The sequence below is a fragment of the Herpailurus yagouaroundi genome, unplaced genomic scaffold (assembly GCF_014898765.1).
Source record: "Herpailurus yagouaroundi ecotype Mexico unplaced genomic scaffold, PumYag 159, whole genome shotgun sequence".
In the NCBI taxonomy this organism is placed as follows: domain Eukaryota; kingdom Metazoa; phylum Chordata; class Mammalia; order Carnivora; family Felidae; genus Herpailurus; species Herpailurus yagouaroundi.
In genome coordinates, this window is record NW_024412400.1 from 28900309 (window position 1) to 28913798 (window position 13490).

The 13490-nt window shown below is 35.3% G+C and overlaps 1 protein-coding gene across 4 annotated transcripts in view; it reads right to left on the reverse strand.

Annotated features, from left to right (window-relative positions):
* NPHP3 (nephrocystin 3) overlaps positions 1-13490 on the reverse strand; it is a 44810-nt gene that overhangs the window by 27227 nt on the left and 4093 nt on the right. For all 4 annotated transcript variants that reach the window (XR_005792059.1, XM_040480206.1, XM_040480208.1 and 1 more), the window contains exons 4-8: positions 11759-11911; positions 10121-10254; positions 8444-8604; positions 5059-5215; positions 1415-1489 (exon numbers count right to left, since the gene is read on the reverse strand). Coding sequence is in view for 3 of the 4 variants with exons in the window: in XM_040480206.1 (XP_040336140.1) it covers positions 1415-1489; positions 5059-5215; positions 8444-8604; positions 10121-10254; positions 11759-11911 (680 nt within the window). In the remaining variant the exon portion in view is untranslated. The remainder of the gene's footprint in view (positions 1-1414; positions 1490-5058; positions 5216-8443; positions 8605-10120; positions 10255-11758; positions 11912-13490) is intronic.

A 13490-nucleotide genomic window follows, 5' to 3' on the forward strand; every position in this document is an offset into this window, starting at 1 on the left:
ATCATTATATTCTCGAGCTCATTCTTTTTCTCTGATAACAAATCTCCATACTTTTAATACAAATTAATTAGAAAAAGTAATCTAATTCCTAACTTCCCAAATAGAATCCCAGGTACCCTGCAGGGGTGTCTGCAGGTATGGGCAACTGCAGGCTAAACGTGGTACTTCTTTCTATTGCGCCCATTTTACTTTAAGGGTGTGGGTTCTTTAAGGGTCCTTTTTCTTTTTATTATCATTACTAGCATTGCACTTATTTATTTATTTATTTATTTTTAATGTTTGTTTATTTTTGAGAGAGAGAGATAGAGCATGAGCAGGGGAGGAGCAGAGAGAGACGGAGACATAGAACCTGAAGCAGTCTCTAGACTGAGCTGTCAGCACAGAGCCCGACGTGGGGTTCGAACTCATGAACTGAGAGATCATGACCTGAGCTGAAGTCGGACACTTAACCAACTGAGCCACCCAGGTGCCCCTCATTACTAGCATTTTAGAGGATATATAATTTAAAATAATTTTTTATATTAAAAATAAACACAGGTATAACATTAAGCAGAATATAGAACTCACATAAATTTACAAGATAATACTTGAGATATCACAGACACTTTCAGCCCGAGACACTTACTATGATCCATGACCTCAGACCCTTAGAGATATGGTTTCACCCCTCTGTGTTGTAGGGATAATGTAGTGGATAAATTTGAAAAAGGTTTTTCTAATTTATAAAAGTTCAAGGTGCACACAAAACCTTGAATAAGATAAACATCTTCCCTCAAATACTTATACTTTTTACCTGGCACTTTTGCAATCTACTTTACACTTATCAGGTACTGAGGCATCCAATAGCTTTGTGAAACAAATGACAGATAAAGATACATGGTACTTGGGGCGCCTGGGTGGCTCAGTCGATTAAGCATCTGACTCTTGGTTTGGGCTCAGGTCATGATCTCGCAGTTCGTGGGTTTGAGCTCTACATTGCGCTCTGTACTGGCAGTGCAGAACCTGCTTGGGATTCTCTCTCTCTGCCCCTCCCCTGCTCATGTGCTCTCTCTATCAAAATAAATAAATAAACTTAAAACAATAATTTAAAAAAATACATAGTACTAGTAATACGATGACAATACCACAGGATAGACAACCACCAGAAACAGTGACACTTTCCCAGGTATTATTTTCTCCCCCCCCCCACCCAGGTATTATTTTCAAAAACACAAATAAGTTGTTTTCATTGGAAGACCCAACTTTATGGAAAACAGTCTTAGAAAGAAAAATTTTTTTTAACTAGGCTCTACACCCAACATGGGACTCCAACCCACAATTCTGAGATCAAGAGTTGCATGCTCTTCTGAGCAAGCCAGCCAGGCGCTCCTTAGAATATTTTAGATGAAATTTTACAAGGAATGCATATTTTTACCTGTTTAATAATCTTTTCCACATAAATATAAATTTTATATACTCCTTCTGTAGGATCTCCAGAGTGATCAATGATCTGGAAAAAAGAAAAAAGTTCAACAACAACATGAAAAAAACAGTAACAGGAGGAGGTGGTGATGGTAAATACTTCTATAGAAGTTATATGTCAGGGATTATCCTAAGTACTTTACATATTAGTTCATCTGTCCTCACAACAATCCAATGAGAGAGACACTATTACATTTTTTTTTTCAAGAACAGAATTTAGCGATTCATCACTCACATAACACAGTGCTCATTGCAACCTCATTACCCCTCACCCCTTTAGCCCCTTCCCCCACCCAACACCCTGCCAGCAACTCTCAAATTGTTCTCTGTACTTCAGAATCTCTTATGGTTTGTTTCCCTGTTTTTATATTATTTTTGCTACCCTTCCCTTATGTTCATCTGTTTTGTATCTTAAATTCCACATATGAGTGAAATCATAGGGTATTTTGTCTTTCTCTGTCGGACTTATTTTGCTTAGCATAATACACTCTAGCTCCATCCACATTGTTGCAAACAGATGCAAGATTTAATTTTTTGATCACGGAGTAATATCCCATTATATATATACATATATACCACATCTTCTTTATCCATTCATCAGTTGATGGCATTTGGGCTACTGTCAGTAGTGCTGCTATAAATATTGGGGTGCATGTACCCCTTCAAATCAGCACTCCTGTATCCTCTAGATAAGGTATTTACCTAATAGTGTGCAATTGCTGGGTCATAGGGTAGTTTCTATTTTTAATTTTTTGAGGAACCTTTTTACTGTTTTCCAGAGAGGTTGCACCAGTTTGTGCAAAAGGGTTCCTTTTTCTCTACATCCTTGCTTTAGCTATTAGGGGGTCTTTTCTGGTTCCATACAAATTTTAGGATTGTATGTTCTAGCTCTGCAAAGAACGCTTGTTATTTTGATAGGAATTGCATCGAATATGTAGATTGCTTTGGGTAGTATTGACATTTTAACAATATTTGTTCTTCCAATCCACGAGCACGGAATGTTTTTCCATTTTGTGTGTGTGTGTGTCTTCTTTAATTTCTCTCACAAACTTTCTATAGTTTTCAATGTATAGATTTTTCACCCTTTGGTTAGGTTTATTCCTAGGTATTTTATGGTTTTGGTGCAATCGTAAATGGGATTGATTCCTAGGTTTCTCTTTCTGCTGCTTCATTATTGGTGTATAGAAATGCAACCATGGGGCACCTGGGTGGCTCAGTCGGTTGAGCGTCTGACTTCAGCTCAGGTCATGATCTCATGGTTCATGGGTTCAAGGTTGGCATCAGGCCACTGATGTTAGCACAAAGCCTGCTTCAGATCCTCTGTGGCCCTCTCCCTCTGCCCATTCCCCACTTGTGCTGTCTCTCCCAAAATAAATAAATAAACTTAAAAAAAAGAAATGCAACCAATTTCTGCACAGTGATTTTATATCCTGCATCTTTGCTAAATTCGTGTATCAATTCTACCAGGTTTTTTGTGGAGTCTTTTGGGTTTTCCACATAGAGTATCACTGTCTGCAAAGAGTGAAAGTTTGACTTCCTCCTTGCTGATTTGGATGCCCTTTATTTCTTTGTGTTGTCTGATTGCTGAGGCTAGGACTTCCAACACTATGTTGAATATCAGTGGTGAGAGTGGACATCCTCAGATCAACTTCCTAGGTGTTCAAAAGGGTTTGGTGCTGATCTAGCTGCAATTCAGGGATAAGACAAACTCAGGGTCTCCATGGTGGTCCACTATCTTCAGACACAATTACTTTTAATTTTTTTTTTAAGAAAAAGTGTGTGCCCAAGAGGGGGAGGGGCAAAGAAGAGGGAGGGAAAGAATCTCAAGCAGGCTCCATGCTTAGGGCAGAGCCCTACATGGAGCTCAATCATGTGAGATCATGACCTGAGCTGAAATCAAGACTTGGACACTTAACTGACTGAGCCACCAGGTGGTATTGTTAATACCTCAATTTCACAGAAGAGGAAATGGAGGCAAGTTATGCAAACTGTTGGAGGTCACACAAGGGGATTAATTGTGAACAATGGGAACAGTGTTGCAATAAAACAAAAAATACACTTTTTTCACTTACTTATCCAAATTCTGTCTTATATGCATCCATACCACTCAATATATATGACCTTCAAAATACATCAAAATCAATTTTTATAATAATAAGACTATAATTCTATAAAACAAAAAAGCAAAATGGTATTCTGCTATGTAAAACAGTAGTCTTCTGAGTTTTCTGAAAGAAGAATGCCCTACCTATAAAGAACATGTGTGTTACTAGTAAATGATTATTGGATAAAATTAGAGTAGGGCAATGGTTTTATGAAGCACATCAAGTGAACCAGAATGGAAGTTTATCCTATGTTTCCATTTATAATCATGGTAGACAGATCTTATTTTACTCCTATTTTATAAAATAAATTCATCCCTCTAGTGTATTAATTTTAAAAATCAATTTACAAATAGAATAGAGATCTGAAAGAAAAGTCAGTATCTTTCCTCTTAGGATCTAGTGGACTAAGCTCATACTAATGTAATTAAAGCAAATAATGAAATGGTTCTGGAGATTATAACAAAATACACTATTTTGTGTTGGGCTCTTTAATGTTACATTGGGCTCAAGCTTTTTCAATACTAAATGATGTAAAAAAAATGCTTGTGTTCACATTCGATCTTATTTCTTGAATGAGAAATAAAAACAATGTCAAAATCCAAGTTGTTTTCAACCATATTCTTTTTTTTTTTAAGACTTTATTTTTAAGTAATCTTTATACCCATTGTGGGGCTTGAATTCACAACCCTGAGATCAAGAGTTGCATGCTCTACTGACTGAGCCTGCCAGGTGCCCCTCAACTGTATTTTTAACACAACTGTAAGAATTTTTAAGTTATCTCAGTGTGCAGTAAGGCAAAGCCTGTAATCTCTATTCTAAATATTATCCCACCATGCATCTAAGAATGGTCAAATCTCTCATACTCTTATTCACTGTTTTGCTTTTCCCAATGCCCTTAGAAGAGGTTGCTATGAAAAGGCTCTTTCTTACACTGATCCTTGGTCAACAGTAGACAAAAGGACTCTGCACTTGGGGAGAAAAGCACAGGAAAAAATCTGATTTTTCCACTCATAGATCATACCCTTTGTAGCTGTGTATTGCTATTTATCCCTTTTTTTTCTCATAGTCGACAACTAAGTCTATTGGCTCTACTGTCAAAATTTACCGATTCCTGTTTCTCATCACTTCCTCTACCTCCACCCTGGTCCAAGCCACCAGCATCTTTCACCTGGTGACTGCAAGAGCTCTCCAACTCTGCCTTCCTCCACTACACGGCAGCCCAAGAACATCCTTGTCAGAATCGTATTTCTTCTGCTGCTGCTTAAAGTCTTCCAATGACTCAAGTAAAAACTCCCAGGTAAAAAAAATAAAAAAAAATCTCACTCGCAGTAAAAAAAACAAGGTTTCTATAGTGATCTCCAAGGTTCTTTACCCTTAGCTCCCAGTCACCTGTCCTATTAATCTCCCCTTACTCACTCCCACCTCATGGCCTTTGCTCTAACACTTCCCTTGGGCAACCAGGTTCTTAAAAAAATAACCTTCTGAATTTTACCTTGGCTTTGTTGGTCTTGTTCAGGTTAGAAACTTGATCAATCAATTGCTGGATGGAGTTGGAACTGACTTTCCCATCCTCTAAGCGATGATAAATTAATCGTGGTTTGCCTTCAGGGTTTTTCAGAAAAGCTTCTTCGCAGTCTTCCAATAAAAGGCTAGATTGGAAATCAGTATTTCTTGTCCTACACTGCACTATGGCAGCAAACAATCAACCTAAGTGTCAATAATGGCAGTTTAAAGCAATGACAAGGGGCCAGAAGAAGCCCAGGGACAGAACAAGTGCACCTTTCCAAAAACGGATGTTTTATAGCTCTGTTCCAGCTTAGCCAGAAAATATAATGCATTCATTAGCAGACAGAACAAGTACAATAAATTCTGCATTAAATTGAATCTCAAAGCATACATAACTTTAATTTTTCAAATCTAACAACAACAACAACAAAAACTCTCAAAAAATACTGTAAACATGGCTCAAAATAATGGACCAGACTCATGAGACTTTGCAAATAAATGGAAACCTAATTCCACTTAGAAATAAATAATTTCCAAATTAAAATACAATTATCAAACCCAGTGCTTCAAGATTTTTCTCTTCTCTAGTCTGTTAGCCTTTCTCATCCAATGAACGACCTGAATCTTTATACCCAAGATACAGTATGAGAAAGATCCAGAGGCAGATGGGGGAGGTCAGATGGCTAGTAAAATCTTAGTTGAAGTACAGGGTTAAAAAAAAAATTCTAACTTTGCTACAGGGTACCATAATGACAGTTTTTATTATTCCTATTTAAATTCTAGAAAAATCTTAAAATAACCTACCAGTGTTTTCTACATGGCAAGGAAAATTACAACCAATTCCCCTTTCTAAAAAGCATTAATTGAAAGATAGTCTAGAGAGGCAAATTAGTGTGTGTATGCAAGGGAGAGCTATTACATGATTCAAAATTTACATAATATATTAACATACTAGCCCCAATACAAAAGAGAGTAATGTTCTATCATACATCTCTGTGCCAATCCAATCAAACCAAACCAAGGAATTTTTCCTTGTTCAAATCATTCTGACCATGTCCTATATGATTTTTGGATTTTAGTTCTTTTGTTATTACTTTGGGAGAAAAGTCTGTGGTACATGTGAATACTAAAGAATGGGCCACCGTTCAGGCACATGTTGCTATTTCAAAATCACTCCCTACAAAATTGACACATGGGGCTCACATGAAATGATATGACATCTGGGATTTGGTTCAAATTCTTTGGTGGGAGGGAAGAATATGGGGCTACTGGGTACTGCTCAGGGGACATGATTCTAGAGTCATCTTTTGAGAAGAATGGGGGAATCATCATGAGAGGTGAAGGAACAACCTGAGAAAAATAAAAGCTCTATCAACCTTTGTTTACGGTGTGAAGCCTACAATTACTGCCATATTTCTTGACAGCCATGAAATAAACATTAAGGAAATAAAATAATCAGCAGATGGAATATGAAAAATTAAAGCAAAATAAAGGCAAAGCATAGGTGAAGAAATAATTAAATTTTAGAAATTAAAATTCTTATTCTTTAAGAATAAAGTTTTTAAAATGTAAAATAAATAAAATTTTAGTTAAAGAAGACAAGCTGAAATCTGCCAAGCAAAGTAATAAAACATGAAAGAAATGAAGGATAAAGGGTAAAAGATGAAGAGTAAAAGATTAAGAGGGATTTAATAGAAAGATAGAAATAAACATTAAAAATGTAAAAATAATGTGCAATATTTTATTAACTAAACATGGATAAAAGGTAAAGAAAAAACAAGATGGTTTAAAGGATTAGAGAATAAGAGAAAAACAACAAATGACATATTACCACCTGAGATAAAATACTACCCAGATATTAAATAATAAAACAGAATATATCCTTAATAAATACAAAAAAATAACAGGAAAAGAAAAGGGGCGAGGGAGGAAAAGAACCCCAACTAAAAGGGAATCAAGTGGAAAGAATCCTTAAAACTTGTTTGGGTGGAGGCTCATTGACCAAGTGGTTCCTTGGCCACTGGGCAGTCTTAAGGAACAATGATGGGTCACACTGCAGGGTCTTTGGTAAAGCCTAGGGCTCCACATAGTTCTGCACACAGTTGAGGTCAGAGTTGGTCCTCAATAAAAGGAAAAATGCTCTGGAAGGGTTAAATCCAATCAGACAGCAAATGTAGAAAGAAAACCTCTTATTAAATATATTTTGTCTTCTATCTATGTATCTAGTTGGTTAAAAAAAAATCTTTATTTGCAGACTAACTCATTGGTGTTAATTATATTCACATTATAAGAAAATTGCTCACTTTACTGGAATTAAGTAGTAAGCTCCTCAGAGAATTAAAAACTCGATTTAACATCTATATAAGTGTTCAAGTAGCTCTCAATTTGTATCTGAAGAAAGAAAATAATGAAAGTTAATGCAGATTATTGAAATCAGGAGTTGCCAACTTGCTCTATTAGGGCCAATGAGTATACATTTTAGGCTTCATGAGCTACACAGTCTTTGTTGTAACCGCAGTACTTAACTCTGCTCTTGTAGTATGAAAGCAGCTGTAAAAATACATAAATAAATGAATATAACTATGTTCCAATAAAATTTTATTTATAAAAGCAGGTGGCTGACTGGATTTGGCCTGAAGGCCATAGTTAGCTACCCCTGATTAAAATGATCTTTGCATTAATGATGCCAACATTAGGACCTGTTAATGCAAACAGTGTAAAGTTCTTAATTCTTTGTTTCTGTATGAAAAGCCAAAACATTTATTGAATTTTGTGGATTGTTTTTGATTATAAGGATGCAATTAGAACTTATCTTTGAAGTTCATTTGGCAATCTCAATTCTTTTTTTTTTTGTATGTATGTATGTATGTATGTATGTATGTATGTATGTATGTATTTATTTATTTATTTTAAATGTTAATTTTTAAAATTTACATCCAAATTAGTTAGCATATAGTGAAACAATGATTTCAGGAGTAGATTCCTTAATGCCCCTTACCCATTTAGCCCATCCCCCCTCCCACAACCCCTCCAGCAACCCTCAGTTTGTTCTCCATATTTATGAGTCTCTTTTATTTTGTCCCCCTCCCTTTTTTTATATTATTTTTGTTTCCCTTCCCTTATATTCATCTGTTTTGTCTCTTAAAGTCCTCATATGAGTGAAGTCATATGATTTCTGTCTTTCTCTGACTGACTAATTTCACTTAGCATCATACCCTTCAGTTCCATCCAAGTAGTTGCAAATGGTAAGATTTCATTCTTTTTGTGGCAGTCTCAATTCTATACAACTCCTACACTTGATCTTAGTCAAAAGGCCAAGAAGTGATCAATTCTATACAACTCTGTAATAAATGACAGAATTTTCAGCTTACCTTGGTAAGGTTAAATGAATGAATAAAATAACTAATGAACTCTTCTCAATTTCCCATTTTCTAACAGCAAGGTATTGATTTTCAAGATCTATTGGAAAATATATAGCGTGGAAAAAATATCCCATTGTCTCACACATTCTTTTAAGTTTAGGTGAATAGTCCTAAAAAGAAATTAAAACAAAACAAAACACAAGAAATTAAAACATAATAAAAGCACAGCTTATATAACTAAAGATCTAGTCAGCTTCATACTACTTAAAATAAAAAAGCATGCTTTAGAACAGGTTATGTTGAATATTTTTTTAATTTAAAACTTAAAAATATAATCATATTTTAAAAAAAATCTTTAAGAGAAAAGGCAAGTTTCCCTTAAAACAAAAATATATAAGCTTAGTAACTTGGCTGTTTCCTAGCTCAGAAAATAATTTATTTCATAATGAAACCTAAAACAATGGAAGAAAAATATTGGGATAATTTCCTTTGGTATTTATTTTTGTTACTATTATTATTATAAATGATTTCTGCTTTATTGTTATAAAGAGTAGAAAACCCAAATCCATGAATCTATATTGTAAAAAGTGTCCACCATGATATATTAGAACATTAAAGCAAACAGATATAAATAAAAAAATTATGTTGGTCTATAACGAATTAAGTTACTAAGTAATGATGAGCATTATTATGCAATAAATGAGTAATTCCCTCAACATCAGTTTGGTAATAACCTATATTCAGTTAGTGAGTAGAAACTTTGGTTTTCAAAATATTTTATCTCTCAACCCAAGTTGAACAATATCAAAAAGCAAAGCTAAATAAATTCATTAATCAACAATCTTTTAATCAATAATGTTAATATAGCAGGTATAGCATGTGACATGCAGATTTATTTAAAATTCAGTTAGAACAGTAATAGGCAAACTTTTTCTGTAAACGGCAAGTACTCTTACAAGTTAGTAATAGCTTAATGACTTGATATTTTAGCAGAGGTCCTTGGGGTCCATTTAGTCTCTTGTGATTTATTCCGCCATTGTAGTATGAAGCAGACATAGACAGTGTGTAAATGAATAAGCTGTGTTCAGCTTAATAGTGTGTAAATGAACACTAGCTGTGTTCCAGTAAAACCTTATTTATAGACACTAAAATTTGAATTTAATATAATTTTCACATGTCATAAAACATTCATCTTTTCATTTTTTTTCCAACCATGTGAAAAGGTAAAAAGCAATTTTAGCTTTCGGTCCTATAAAGACAGGCTGCAGGCCAGATCTGGCCCACAGGCTGGAGTATGCCTGCCCTCTCCCTCAGGTTAACCCCAATGACTGCCTTGAAAAATTAAAAACCATGATAAAGATTAAACTTTGTTATAACCTGAAACAGATTCAAGGCTAGGGCTGGCAGATATTACCTAAAGCAGGCGCTATCAACAAGGGTCTTAAACGCTGTGCACAATGTACAATAAAGCATTCATAAGAATTAAGCTCCAAAGCCTTTATTTGAATACACTGATAAAACTGAGCAAGATTTTCTCTTAGAAAAACCCAAATTCTTCTTGCTCTTTAAGACAGATAATCTGATAGGTAGTAAACTACTTGGTTTAGATGTAGTAGTGTCATAAATAGGACACAATATTAACTTGTATTTTAAATCAGTGAATAAAGAATTTACAAATATCCTCACCTTAAGGAAAAGATCCACTTCAGGCTGGGTTTCATCTGTATAAATGAGGTAACATCTGACAGTGTTACTCCACAGAGAATGTGAAAACAACGGAGTAACTTGTAATAAACTAGCTACAGCAACATCCCAGTCATCTAAAAATAAAATTTATCATGAGTTCATGAAAAAAAAATCATCAAAAAACATTTGACAAGATGTTTAAAAGTCTTTTAAAAGTCTGCAAAAAGGGGCGCCTGGGTGGCTCGGTCGGTTAAGCGTCCGACTTCGGCTCAGGTCATGATCTCGCGGCCGGTGAGTTCGAGCCCCGCGTCGGGCTCTGTGCTGACAGCTCAGAGCCTGGAGCCTGTTTCAGATTCTGTGTCTCCCTCTCTCTGACCCTCCCCCATTCATGCTCTGTCTCAAAAATACATAAACGTTAAAAAAAAAAAAAAATTAAAAAAAAAAAAAAAAGTCTGCAAAAACGGGGCGCCTGAGTGCTGCAGTCGGTTAAGCGTCCGACTTCAGCCAGGTCACGATCTCGCGGTCCGGGAGTTCGAGCCCGGCGTCAGGCTCTGGGCTGATGGCTCAGACCCTGGAGCCTGTTTCCGATTCTGTGTCTCCCTCTCTCTCTGCCCCTCCCCCGTTCATGCTCTGTCTCTCTCTGTCCCAAAAATAAATAAATGTTGAAAAAAAAAATTAAAAAAAAAAGTCTGCAAAAACACAACAGGCAACATAGAATGCAATCTGATCTTACTCGTTAATAATGACACACCTTCTGGAATAACATATTAGAAGGCAAACAGTTCTTTAACCTCAAATTCTATCCTTGGGCATAAAGTAATCAATGTCACTCAGGGTCCTTGCTGAGGTACCAGTGGTTCCAGTCAATATCATGAACCTATGTTACTTGAGCTGTTTAACTAGTTTGCAACTGTAGGAGGGCCTACATTTGCAGGCTGGCCTATACTTTTACCTACTTATTATTCTTGAGATATATTAAGTCAAAAAGAAACTTTAAGAATGGCATAAAATAAAATGCTGTTTAGTGAAAAAGAACATTTTAAGACATATTTGGCTAATTCAAAAGGCATAATTAAACACTTTTCATTTTGCTGATAATCATAGTTTAAGAAAAAAAAATAGAGCTACTTATAACATCTCAGATCTGCACTGGCATTGAAATTCTGAACAGATCTCAGAGCTGTTTTGGACACCAAATTATATAAAAATAATGAAAATATTCTTCTGACTAAGGATACTACATTGCATAACTTTGTACGTTATTCTGCAGCCTTCTCTAACCCTTAAAAGCATTAAAAACACAGAGGGAAAGACTAAAAACTACTGTTTCTCAGTTAATCTATATTACACTCTCAATGATCAACTGAAACCCCTGAGAATTCAGACCAGAAGCGAAGTTTTTAGAACCTGATTTGTCAGTCTGGCCAGGGAACACCATCTGATCCTGATGTGAATTACAGAACTTACTTAGCCCTGCTCAGTGACAGCACCGGTAAGTACATGCTGGTTTGACAGTTGGAAGACACCCAGAATAAAAATCTCATGCCTGGTTGATGGTTGTTTTCCCAGCACACAAGATTACAGCATAGGAACAGTCATTACCATTAGCCAAAGTAATTGGCAAATGGCTTGTGTTACCTCTGTTGACATTTGCAAAGGGTCCTTCCACATCTATAGAACTATGGGCAAACTCAGGACCCCTGAAGGATTGCTGAAGCTGGATCATACTCCCTATGGAAGGTTCACTTCCCAAAGCTCCTCCAGTCCAGTATTCACACTGGGTTCCAGCAGCTATAAATGCAAGAGATTTTATCTTGTGAAAACCAAATTAGTGAATGTTCAAAAACTTATCACATGTACTACACAGGATTTCTAATTAAAAAAAACAACAACTATAATATTACATACAACAAATATCCAAATATTCACTCTTTAATGATTTTGAAAGTACTTTGTCACCAACTTTTGGCAACTTCTAAGGTGCTGGTTAGCATAATTCTGGTTGTCATCTCAAACTCAAAGAGGGGACTAAAGAGAGAAAGATGAAAAGAAATAAACGATATAGTAACCAAAGGAACTGTAACAACTGTGAGAAGTTAAAAATATCCCCATACAAAAATTCTAAACAAGATTTCTAACCATATAGTTAAGGCATCAGTGTAAAATTTGAAAGAAAGAATTTAAAAGGAAGACTATTACTAGCACACCTGTAATTATCATTGGTAATTCATTAGGATGTAAGCTAAGGATGTAAAGAGTGCCCCCTCTTTAAACTTCCAGAGAAATAAAATTAATGTCTGAATCAGTTGGTGCTTATGAACACAGCATCTTTGACTAAATATGCATACACTAGTATTTGGACTCAATATCTGGCAAAAATGAGATCATTATTTGTAGGTCTTTGAATGTGAAATGAATGATGTTCCCTCAGTATCCTTTCTTTATGTTCAAATCAAAATATGAAGAAAGACCTAGGAGGAAATACTAACTTATTCTTATTAACTTGCCAAGGTAATTACGATATAATAGTTTTGAAACACTGCACATTTTAAAACATGTCAACACTGAAATAACCACTAAGACTAATGTGGGGTCAACAAGAGGATCCTCTTAGTCACTCAAAGCCATTAAGAATCACTTCATTTTTTTCCCCTTCAAAAGTTAGTAATAAAAATCCCAGAATGCTGGTCAGATTCCAATGGTTCTAAAATGTAAACTAAGAGGGAATTGTCAAGTTGCCATATTTCACTCCCAAATCAGTTTGTAAGAATAAAATGCAGGTTCCTGTAAATGAGAGAGTGACTACATTTTTCTACTGCATTTATCAATAGAATATTTTTCATTTTTCAGTATCAGTCACAGTTTATTATTATTTTCTTAGAACATGGTAGACCCTTGCCTTCTATGGCTCCAAGCTTTATTTCTAGAAAAACATATTTTATATGTTTAATTATAGAATATAAACTTTTTGAATAGCTTACGGGACTGTCCTGGAAACCATTTAGTGGAATATCATGCAGATATTCTAATGGATGGTTGCAAAGAATTTATCATTATGTGGAAAAATAATGTAACAGAGACTACCAACTATCCTCCAATATCCATTCTCCCCTTCTTCCTTTAGTAACAGAATTTCCAACTTTACGTGGATACGTGACTCTCCTACTAATGATTACACTCTTCAATCTTCCTGAGTGCAGTGCTGGCCAATGCGGTATCAGATTGTGCTTGCTTCTTTCTTTCTTTCTTTCTTTCTTTCTTTCTTTCTTTCTTTCTTTCTTTCTTTCTCTCTTTCTTTCTTTCTTTCTTTCTCTCTCTCTCTCTCTTTCTTTCTTTCTTTCTTTCTTTCTTTCTTTCTTTCTTTCTTTCT